Source organism: Amphibalanus amphitrite, unplaced genomic scaffold (genome assembly GCF_019059575.1).
Source record: "Amphibalanus amphitrite isolate SeventyFive unplaced genomic scaffold, NRLGWU_Aamphi_draft 002182F_arrow, whole genome shotgun sequence".
Lineage (NCBI taxonomy): Eukaryota > Metazoa > Arthropoda > Thecostraca > Balanomorpha > Balanidae > Amphibalanus > Amphibalanus amphitrite.
Window position 1 is genome coordinate 47,384 of NW_024883675.1, and position 12,078 is coordinate 59,461.

Sequence of the window (12,078 nt, forward strand, 5' to 3'; positions counted from 1 at the left end):
CCAGCTGACGCCCGCCGTCGTCCGCAGATCTGCCGAGTGCCGGTGTGCTCGGCCAGCTACGACCAGATGGTGGACCTGCTGAAGACCTCTGTGCCCGTGTCGCTGGTGGTGCTGCCGCCGGGCGCGGACGGTGCGCCGCGCCGCGGCTGCCTGCTGCCCTCCTGCGGCGCGCCGGCCCCGGAGCCGGAGCCGGGCCGACGCGCCGGCTCACCGCCGCCGTCTGTCGTCAGCTCTGGGTACGGCACGGGCGGCAGCGGCCGCTCGGCGCTGGCCGCCGGCTCCCTGGAGGCCGGCGGCACGCTCAGCAGCTCGTCCAGCGGCTCCACAGAGCGGTGGGCCGACGAGGCCGAGCCGCCGCCGCCGCCGCTGCCGGCGCGCCATCGACAGCGACTGCCAGCCGCGCGCAGCCTAGACGGGCAGACGAGCAACTACGCGGCGCCGGCCGGACTGCAGCCGCGGGCTCTGGAGACGCTGCAGGTGCGCCGCGGGACGGGTGGAGTGGGAACGGGGATTCGGGTGGGATGGGACCGAGGGACGGGGCGTGATGGGGCGTCGGACGGGTTTGATGGAGCAGTGGGATCAGCAATGAGGCGAGACAAGCCGGGAAGCATTCGTGTTTTGGCTGGAATTGTGTCTACACGGTGAAATGGCATACGCTGCAGGCTTTGAAACAAGGCAGATCATGTGGTTTGGCATTAAACATAGGTATAGCTCAGGATCCTCATTTCTTACATCCTTGCTGTTCACGGCTGTCATACAAAATCATTGGTGTCTTATTGAAGTAGCACGCACGACCTGCTACTACCAACAGTATCAACTGTAACGCGCGTTCCCCCCCCCCCCCCCCCCTCCACCCGCTCGACAGGAGCGGAGAGGGCGCCAGGAGACGTTCGCCTATATCGAACTGGCCTCGATGAACTGCGGCATTCTGATGGAAGCCAAGAACGACAACTCAAAGTCCACCTACCTCACCGACTCAGACGTGGAGATCTACATTCCGGTGAGGCAATACGGCTGCGCGCCATGTTCGGCGCTCATGTGTTAACTGATGTGTGGACCGAACATAATGGGTAATGACGTTGGACATTCATCCCCTTGTATGAATCCGCTCATACTGTGTCGTAAAATTAGCATCATGCAAGCCGGACAGTGATAGAATATCTGCGAAGTGTCTCGTATGTTCGTTAGTCCCTCCTTGCAAGCGGCGCCAAAGAGTTAAGTGCGTAGCACTTTTGCGCCAATTGCTTATGTAATTTATGAATTTTATGTTGTTGCAGTGTGAATAAATGCTCTCTCTCTCTCTCTCTCTCTCTCTCTCTCTCTCTCTCTCTCTCTCTCTCTCTCTCTCTCTCTCTCTCTCTCTCTCTCTCTCTCTCTCTCTCTCTCTCTCTCTCTCTCTCTCTCTCTCTCTCTCTCTCTCTCTCTCTCTCTCTCTCTCTCTCTCTCTCTCTCTCTCTCTCTCTCTCTCTCTCTCTCTCCTCTATCCGGTGCACCCTGGTTGATGGGTAGGAGTTGGCCCGGAGCGTGGCCTGCGAGCTATCCGCAGCTCTCCGCAGCTCTCCCCGGGTTCGGTGTCCCAGCCGCCCTGACAGCGGCGCTCTGACCCGCAGGGCCAGCGGACGTCCACGGCCACCCAGGACGGTCGGGCGGGCCACCGAGGCTCGCCGGCCGCCCCCGCCCCCGCCCCCGCCCAGGCCGCCGCCGGCGCGTCTGCGCCGCCCGGGCGGTCCTCGGGCGGCGGTCCGTCCGACCCAGCGGCGGCCGGGGGACGGAGGACCAGCGGCGCCGGCTACGGCACGCTGGAACAGAGGCACCGCGGAGCGCCGAGGGAGGAGGCCGACCAGAGACACCGCGCTGGGGCTAGAGAGGAGGCCGACCAGAGACACCGCGCTGGGTCCAGAGAGGAAGGAGAGCAGAGACTGCGGGGAGCGCCCAGAGAGGAAGGAGAGCAGAGACTGCGGGGACCGTCCAGAGAGGAGGCCGACCAGAGAGTCCGGGGAGCGCCCAGGGATCAGGGAGAGCAGAGGCTCCGGGGGACGCCGAGGGACCCGGCGCCCGGTCAGCCTGCCCGCCAGCAGGCGGCGTCCCGGCAGGCGGCCGGCCGCAGCCAGCCCTCGGGTCACAGCGGTGGTAGTGTGCGCACGAAGCGGCCGGGCGGCCCGGGTCCCCGGCGAATCGCCAACAGCCGGAGCAGCACAGACCTGAGCGCCGGGCGGCTCAGCTCGGCGCACCTCAGCCACGCCGAGAGCGACCAGTGTCTGAGCGGCCGCGCGGCGCCGCGCCTGCTGCCCGCGCGGCTGGGCCACTCGCGCAGCAGCAGCCAGCTGGGTGGCCGTCCGCCCAGCGCCGCGCCGCTGGCCGAGCTGGGCCGGCCGCGGCCGCGCGCCGGCAGCCACCAGAGCCTGGAGAGCACCGAGCCGGCCGGCCGCCGCGGCGCGCCCGCCTCCCGCAGCGAGGACGAGCTGAGCGCGCACAGCCTGTCGCCGGCGGCGCGGCGCCGGCTGCGCGCCGACGCCTCGACGCCGTCCTCCGGCAGCGGGCGCAGTCAGGCGGGCAGCCCGCGCGGCGCGGCGCCGGCCGGCCGGCGCGCCTCCAGCGGGCCGTACCTGGCGGCCGGCCCGCCGCAGCCGGCCGAGACGGACGTACTGCTCACCACGGCTCGGCCGGCGCACGTGCTGGACGCCAGCCCGGAGTCGGACGGCCCCCAGATCGACTGGCAGACTCTGGTGGACACGGCCACACGGGCCGTGCTCACTCAGCGGCCGGCCGCTGGCAGGTGAGGCCGCTCACCTCCGCTCACTGCACCCCTCCGGGCGCTCACCTCTGCTCACCGCACCCCTCCGGGCGCTCACCTCTGCTCACATGTCCCTGCTGCCGTCCGCTCACCTCCGTCCTCACGGCGGTCACTAACCACCCGGTCCCAGCTCACGCCAGTTCCTGAAAATGGGGCAGTTCATCAGTAGCATTTTAGTCGGGAGCGTGCGTCGACGGTCGATTATCGAAATGTTGTAGTCCGATGATTATTATTCAAGCAAGCGAATGATGCTGAACTTGTCCGCTGTTCTGACTCTCAATTCTCATGTGACTGGATGAAATACTCAATGCATAAAATGGGTAAATTGTTCCGAATGCGAAGGTGAGATTTTATCGCATAGGATTAGCATTGGCCGTGACACAGGTGGTGTTCCGTTTGCCAGCAGGACGCCGCCCGGGGACACGGCGTCACCTGCCGCCGCCCCCGCCCCCGCCGCCGGCTCGGCCGCATCAGCCGCTCCGCCGTCACCCTCTGACGAGCTCCGCTCGCGCCTTACCACGCTGGAGAACGAGCTGGTGAACGAGCAGACCCGCCGCGAGCTGCTGCAGTCGCAGGTCAGACACCTCAGTCACAGCGAGGAATCAGTCACATGGTCCGTCCCAGTGGAGGGTCGGTCACACGATCAGTCCCAGTGGACTTGTCCCAAAATTTGCCAGTTTGGGTGGGAAGTGACATCCAAATCAAAATAATTTTCCACTCTCACCTCCAATTTTCAGTGCAATTTTTCGCTCACTATTTTACCAATAAAGAGCATCTGCGTGTACCTTTTTTCTCCCTCCATATTGGATTCGCCTATCTTATAAATTAGCTCACACATCCTCAGAAATTCACAAATAAATTGTTGAGCCCTGTTTCCGCTCCGTTTTTGTGCCATTCTGACGGAGAAGTGTCCACTTTCAGCCCTCTTTGTAGTGACGAATATTCCCCTCAGACACCCAATCCAAAATATAATTTTGGGACACTGCAGTGGAGGGATCAGTCACAGCCTCAGTCACCGGGGAGAATCAGTCCCGAGGCTTGCTGTATTTTCCTCTATCGGGATGCCAGCTCTTTGACGTGGCTAGAGACTCAATATATCCTTGTCAGCTGATATCCGTATTCATCCCTAATAGTGTTCGTCGTATGGGTAACGGCTGCCCCCTCCTCTGACGGCGGCACTGTGACAGTCACCCCGGCGTGCTCCAGGTGCAGAAGCTGAGCTCGGACAACCAGCGTCTGCAGGAGGAGAGCCGGCAGGCGGCGCGTCAGCTGAGAAAATTCACCCAGTGGTTCCTCGATAACGTGGAGAAGCCGTGACCGGACGGCAGCCGCCGGCCTCCGCCGGTACCGGCCGCGCGCGGGTGGGCCTCCGCCGGTACCGGCCTCACCCGGGGTGGGTCTCCTCCACCGGTCCCGGGTGGGTAGGCCTCAGCGAACGGGCCGCCCTGTCGCCGACCGCGTCGGGTTGGACGTGACTCTTGTGAGGGTGTGGTTTTTATACATGCGTGCGCGTGTGAGATTTTCAAGGCAACTCGCCTTCTTATAAGCCGTCCATTTCGTCACGTGGCCAAAGATTGTGCGAGAAAATGACGATTTTACGCGGAGGCAACTATATACCTACTTATAGTTTTGTACAATATTTGTGTACAATGTGCAAAATGCAGCATTGTGCTGCAGGCTATCGTTGTGATGATAATGCAAACTATGATGCTCGCGTGTGAGCTGTCGGTTTTTTTTTATAATTTAATGAAATGACCGCTGCCCTTTGGAATAGGCATGCTTACGTCCTGTAGCCTTGTTTACGATGTCTTTGTCTAGGAAATTTAGAATGCGTTTGATTCCGGTGAATACCGAATGTAAACATACAAACGTGCGACATGCACAGTCTAGTCCGTGCCTGCTTTGTACGAAGTCAGCTCATCGAATGATCTGCAATGCCATGCATGATAATATAGTAAAATGCAATCAATGCCTTCGTATATATACTACTATGGTTCAAGGTTTCTGGTTAAGCATTCGACTAGCCGAATCACTTTTTGTAACAATCGGTGGATCTTTGTTGGTGGCCTATGAACTTTTTTCGGGTGTCTCTGAATAGTCGCGTCGTTGTCATAAACCTGCGCCATGTTTGGTCCGATCCGCGGGGGGCTGGGAACGGCGCCACTTCTTAGTTACCTTAGTTACCAGGTTCTGTATACAGCCGGGAGCCCATCGGCTTACGTAACAGTCGTTTCCCGGGAGTGGTCGGATGATGTGAGGCGTGGTGACGACTGCCGGGTGCAGCGAGCGCCGGGAAACCGCATACGCGTGGGAGGGGTGCCAGCTGACGGTGGCGTGATAGGCGCGCCGAGAAGCGGCCACCTGGCTGACGCAGGGGTCCTCAGCCCCCCCTCAGAGCAGGGGCACAACAGTCAAGACCAAGCGCCACCGACCCGTCCTCATCAGCAACGACCTGCTGATAGGCATTGCAGTGAGTGGAGATGGGTGTTTATATTCACCTTTCCTAGCCCGTGTGGATTCCTAGGCCTTGCAAGGATTTCATCGTAACTTTGAAAATCGAAGCTCTTATCGGCTCTCAGGTCAATTACAGTGAGCCCTCCAAAACCTGGCGCGGCCCCTGGCCTGCGTCGATGCTTACTCATGAATATTTATTTTTGATAAAATGTAAGATGTTTGCCGTTTGGTGCAGATCAAGGCTATGTAAGCCGTGTAGGTAGATATAAGTGAAAGTAAAATGAAGGCCAGTTAAGTCGGTCTTGGCCTTGACTTAAACCAGGTAGAACGCTCCCGACGAAAAAGTGGTGACAAGCGATAATTAGTAGCCGCGACCCTCTTTTGTTCAAAACTATATCCGCAAGCAGCATTTACAGGCTAGCGGAAATCGACCAATCGGCGTTCGGCAATACTCAACGCTGATTGGCCCGATGCTCGTGACGAAATTGCGGGGGACTGCAGCTATTCCCCTATGGCGTTTAATAGACTTACGGCTTTTGAAGGGGATTTATACCAGTTTTTGTTGGGTTTGAGGCCATTTTTGAGCTTGGATATTCTTTCTGTGACTTTTGACTGTGTAATAACGACATTTAATCATAACATTTCTATATACTACCGGTGTCACATCGACCAAAAAGACCGTAAGTACATGGGATAGACGGACCACTGCTGATGGGGCCACACATGCCGGCGTGTGGTCATCGGAGGCCCATGAGGGCTCGACATAGGCCCTTCATGGGTCGGTATAGGCCCGGTGGGTCCAGTGCAAGCCTATCAGGGGCCGGTGCTGACCCAACAGGGCCCAGTGACATATAATGTAAGGCCGTCTAGGGACGTTGAGGGCTCATGGGGGCCATATAGGACCAATAGGGACCACATAAGCCAATCAGGGGCCATTTAGGCCAATAAAGGCACTTCAAGGGACTTGAAAAGGTCATTCAAGAGCTGTGGTGGGCCCATGAGAGGACGGCACTGGTCCAGCAGGTGCAGTCAGGGGATGTTGTACGGGTTTCTCAGTGGCCCATTTGGGCATATCAGTGACCAATTTAGACCCAGCAGTGGGCTTTGTAGACCTATCAGGGGCTGGTGATGGTTCATCAGGGGCCAGCGTTAGTCCATCGGGGCACGGCATATGCCCATCAGAGGTAATTGCGAGCCCACGCTGAACAATGATGGCCCTTCAACGGCCCCATGGATCTACATTGACCCATGGGCCATGATGTGTCATGTATGCCCCTATGACAGGCCTACTCAGACCCCTGATGGACGTTCCCGGCCTCTGATGACCCTATGCTGAATGCTGATGGGGCTCTAAGAGTCTCCAATAACCCTTCGTCACCCCATTATTACCATACGCTGGCATTAGGGACCCCACATCAGCCGCAGGGCAGTCCGTACCATGACAGCATGTCTTTTCGGCCGATATTTCATGGGTAATATTTATCAAAATCATGATTTTATGGTGCCATTATATAGGTAACAGTCATAAGAAATATATTTCAACTCGAAAACAGCTCGAAACAGCATATAATTTTAAAGAAACCCCTCCGAAATCCAAAAGCCTATTCGGGTCCATAGAGAATAACTGCGGTCCCCCGCAATTTCGTCACGAGCGTCGGACCAATCAGCGTCGAGTACCGCCGAGCGCTGATTGGTGAATTTTCCGCTAGCGTGTAAGTACTGCTCACGGAACAAGAGTTCGTCGACAATCCTCCACAAACGTCTGTCACCATTTTTCATAATGCTAAACAGCCGGAGCGTACCCCCCTGGTCAAGACCAAGCGCCACCGACCCGTCCTCATCAGCAACGACCTGCTGATAGGCATTGCAGTGAGTGGAGATGGGTGATTATATTCACCTTCCCTAGCCAGTGTGGATTCCTAGGCCTTGCAAGGATTTCATCGTAACTTTGAAAATCGAAGCTCTTATCGGCTCTCAGGTCAATTACAGTGAGCCCTCCAAAACCTGGCGCGGCCCCTGGCCTGCGTCGATGCTTACTCATGAATATTTATTTTTGATAAAATGTAAGATGTTTGCCGTTTGGTGCAGATCAAGGCTATGTAAGCCGTGTAGGTAGATATAAGTGAAAGTAAAATGAAGGCCAGTTAAGTCGGTCTTGGCCTTGACTTTCGGATAGTTTTTGGCGTCCTCCTTTGTCCGACCAGATGGCATTGGGTGCTTGGATCAGGTTTTATGTAAAATATAAAACCTGATATGGCCTTGGATCGGATGAAGGCGCTCAAATGATGTTCCAATGCTGCTTAGATGTTCATACTATATAGCTGGTGTTTATGTGGTGTTTATTTGACGGACACAAATCATCGAACCTTAAACTAACTGTCAATGTGGCGCGTGTTCGACATTTGCGTCGCCGGCTGCCGCGGTTAAATTGAAGGTGAGAAACGTGCTAAAATGTGATAAAAGTAGTAATATTTATGTGGAATACCTTATATTCATATTAGAGTTACTTGCCTTTTCATGCCTTGACTAGTAATAATACGGATCAGAGCAATAATGAATGGCTATTGGGATTGGATATTCGGCGATGTCAATGTTTCAAAGTCGCTCGGTCTCTATCTGATGCTTAAGTGGTTAAGTGCTCTGACTACTGACCTGGGTCTAAAATTTTCATAACATATGTAAAAAAGATGTAGGATAAAGTGTGCCAAATACGGCGGCGCTTCGCGCCGCCGTTTCTGAGATATTCGCAAAAAAAACGCAGGGGGTGTTCAAACACCCCTCCCCTCCCAGCAGGGCGCGGGTTAAAGGTAAAAAATACATTTTATATAAATGATGCGACATATTTCAGACTACACCAAATATCTACTAGACGTTAATAGTTTGTAAATTGTCTAGACATTTAACAGGTTTAACAAATCAGTTTCACGACATCTAGGTAATAATTTTGTCTCTTTGCACGTGAAGAAATGGTAAAAACTGTCTACGGTGTGGGATAACATAAGTTGCATTGGCATTATATTGAAAATAATCCATTTCAGCATTTCATTTAGCCTTCCCTTGGGAGAGGTGGGATGTTTTTGGCCACACCTGCCATTTTTTGCAGTTGTAAAGAAAAGCTTCACGAAACTTGGTATAATTTATGAAGTTATGATACATCAGTTTCACTTTGCGCATGAAATTTTTACCTCAGGTTACAAGGTCAGCTCATTATGTCAAGTTAACCCGCCGGGCCGCGCCCCGTAGGGGGCCGAAACGCGCCCCCCCCCCCCCTGTCCTTTTCGGTCGATATCTCCTAAACGGCTGGAGATATCGCCACCAAACTTTCAGGACCCCTCCGGACATCAATTTTACACAATGTGACCAAAAATTTTCCAGAGGCTATGATAGGTTGGCCATAAATGACGTCAGAATGACGTCATGTTCTGTCATTTTCGACCGAAAAAAGACCTTCATGAGAAGACCTGTCAGGCCTACAGCTTTGAAGAATGAAGATACAGAAAAATGATCAAGACATAAAAGGTGTAGAAATTAGAATTGACAGGGCTACAAAACTGCTATCTCGGATTTTTGAATTTTTTTTTAGTTTTGACCCCTAAAAATCAAAAAAGCTTTTTTGGATATATTAGCCAAAAAATCTAAAAAGTTTTTTGAGTTTCGAAAAAACCGGAATTTATGTGATAGTACCTACCGTCTTCTATCTACATACCGTAAAGTGGGGCTATTTGAGACAGTGGGGCTATTTGAGACAGCAAGGCAATGGTATAGTAAAATCGCTGTAAAATGAAAACCGTTTGATGTTCTTTCGTCATTTTTGCTTAGGCTGATGTGGAATTGAACAATGAATGCTCTGAATAACCTTTTTGAAAATTTCGAAAAGTTCTGAAAGAAATTTGCAATAAAATACGAAATACAGAAAAACGCACAATTTAAGTTGCTCGAAAAGGACCCCTACCTGCAACTTAAAAAAGGTGAAGTTTTAACAGCTTCGCCACTGTATCTATCGCTACTACCTTTTTGCTTATAGGTTAAGCACATTTTTCATGAAAATATTATATATTGTTAACGGTACTGCCGATTGCGTAACCCATTGTCTCAGAATCCTGATGATGCCCACCTGGTCAAACCTCAACAGATATGCCAAATAGCTGATGATAACGGTGATGCGATGCACCCGAGAAGACTTGCCGCCATCTACCTGAAGTGCATCGACCGTTCGACATAAGCAACACCGGTGAATCGGTCGTGGTCATAAACGTGCAGTGGGTTCATGGTAGGTAATTTAAGCAGCAAGCAATATTTACATGTTCGTAGTGTAACATAATAACCCTTTAGCTGGTGACCAAACTAATTATTCTGATGAATATGTGCTTAAAATGTGCTTCATCAGTCACTGACTCATTCGACAATCAACATATGTCTACCTTGGTTGACCAAAAAACACCATCGAATGTTACTTAACACATGAACGTACTGTTAGGTGAGCCTATCCAAGTACTTGATGTGGTAGGGTAACCGGCCAATTGATGCGGCATGCAGCGATCGAGGAAAATCGGCATAAAATCAAAACCGTTTAACATTTTTCTGTTATTTCTTCGCATGGAGATGTACAATGGAACAAACAATCATGCAGACCATTCACTCAAATGTTTTGGGAAACCTTTTGCCTTGTTTGATTCATTAGAGTGTGCTTCATAAGGTAGCGAGACTGTCTCAAATAGCCCCACCGACTTTCGGTATATCTGTTTTCACGTCACCGGGGCTATATACAAAAACTTACTTTCAAAATTTTACTGTCGATGACTTTAAAATGGTCCTTGATGATCATCCCGTCAGTTTGAAAGCTATGGGTCACACCATATTATGATAGCCTTAGCATATAGTGATGCAATTTTATACCCTACCGAAATGAAGTGTCCTACGAAAAAGGAAAAGATTGAATATAAAAGTCATATAACAGCCTTTGAAAAAACAATTTATGCCAAAATGATCAAAATTCAATTTACAAATGCATGGCGTTTAAAAAATTATCTCTAGCGTGACCGAAATTCTTTAATTTCCTTGCAACTAAAACTGTCTCAAATAGCCCCACCCTATGGGGCTATTTGAGACAGGCTTTAACATAAAAAATAACCTCAGTCATTGTTACTAGCTGAACCAAAATACACCTATATGAAAGAGCTCACAGAGAACTACATTTTTGCAATTTACATGCTATAAGAAATATGAGCCGTCTTAAAGGGAGAGGCAAAAAACTGTAAAATCCGTTTCAAATAGCCCCACTTTACGGTACCAAATTTCAGATCGATACCTCGTTTTTTGGCCAAGTTATAGCGAAAAAAAAAACTGTTCAAAAATGACGACGTCAAATTTTCAAACTCAATTTTTGGCAATTCTAGACTTCGTAGAGCAAAACAAAGACCACCATTAGACTCCCCGTAACGAGCTGCATCGAATCAATACCCATGTTATGCAAAAATATCAACTTTGAAATTTGACCTAATTTGACCTGACCTTGACCTGACCTTCACCAAAACGTGACCTAGGCTGGCCCCAAAGGCTGCCTAACCCACATAATCGCATTTGTCATGTAAAATGGACCATAAAACATGTATCACACGACACTTTCATAACGTGACCCGCGGTGACCTGACCTCGCTGTGACCTGACCTAGTATCAGTGACCTCAGATAGCAAAGTATGTGTTTGACGAACAATGTACCATCGATGGTTTTCAATAAATTACCAATTTACCTACTCGATTTCACAGCACATTTCTTGAAATGCCTGTGAACGGTGAAAATCTGACCTTTGACCTGACCTGTGACGTCATTGGTTTGACCTAGGTCAATGAAATTTGGTCACAAGGTAGTTCCTGGGTGGGGCTATCGAACGCCGTTTGAATTTTGAAAATCGGCCGGTAACTTTCCGAGATCTTAGGGGGGGCCGAAACGCCCCCCCCCCCCCCCCTAAGGGTGGTAGGGTCCGCCGGTAGCCCTACGGGGCGCGGGTTAACCCACGGCCCGTAGGCCCGTAGGGGGGGGGGGGGGCGAAACGGCCTCCTCTCAGGACAGGAGCCCCTGTCCTTTTCCGTCGATATCTCTTAAACGACTGCAGATATCGTCACCAAACTTTCAGGACCCTTCCGGGCAACAATTTTACACATTGTGACCACAGATTTATCCAGAGGCTATGATAGTTTGGCCGCAAATGACGTCAGAATGACATCATGTTCTGCTATTTTTGACCCAAAAAATGTTTCACGGGAAGAGCTGTCAGGCCTACATATAATCAGATTTGAAGATACAGAAACATGTTCAAGACATAAAAGGTGTAAGATTAACAGGGCTATAAAACTGCTATTTCGGATTTTTGAAATTTTCCCCCATCCCCCACCCACCCAAGATCCCCCAAGTCCAACCGGCCAACCACCATGGTGAAGTTGGTTGAAATGGCCACTCGGGCGTGGATTAAGGTCGCTGGGCTTAGTCACCAGAGGGAGAGCAAAAACAATCAATTGACGTTTTGGCAAAGAAGGTAATTTTAGCAATAACTTTTGACACACAATTTACATCACTGATTTATGAAATCTGATGGCCAAGGGTTTCAAATGTAAATCTGTATGTTATGAAAGATGTCGATGGTAATAATCATTTTTGATTTGCAGTCCTTACCCATGAGATTTCATATATGTCTAGCAATGCTGAAATCATTGATTTACTGTAATTGATTTCTCTCGTCCAGAATGTGTCAAATGAAATGTAATTTGGCCTTAAATGGTTGACTTGAATTTCTATGTTAGGCCAAGGTCACGACCTGACAGAAAAGGTCATG

At 51.3% G+C, this 12,078-nt stretch overlaps 1 protein-coding gene across 1 annotated transcript in view; it reads left to right on the plus strand.

Moving 5' to 3' along the window:
• LOC122376523 (signal-induced proliferation-associated 1-like protein 2) overlaps positions 1 to 4,763 on the plus strand; it is a 45,287-nt gene extending 40,524 nt beyond the window's left edge. Inside the window, exons 15-19 of the mRNA XM_043356417.1 lie at positions 28 to 477; positions 866 to 1,000; positions 1,611 to 2,776; positions 3,198 to 3,369; positions 4,001 to 4,763. Of these exons, the coding sequence (XP_043212352.1) occupies positions 28 to 477; positions 866 to 1,000; positions 1,611 to 2,776; positions 3,198 to 3,369; positions 4,001 to 4,111 (2,034 nt within the window). The 3' untranslated portion in view covers positions 4,112 to 4,763. The remainder of the gene's footprint in view (positions 1 to 27; positions 478 to 865; positions 1,001 to 1,610; positions 2,777 to 3,197; positions 3,370 to 4,000) is intronic.
• Positions 4,764 to 12,078: the final 7,315 nt, after the last annotated feature.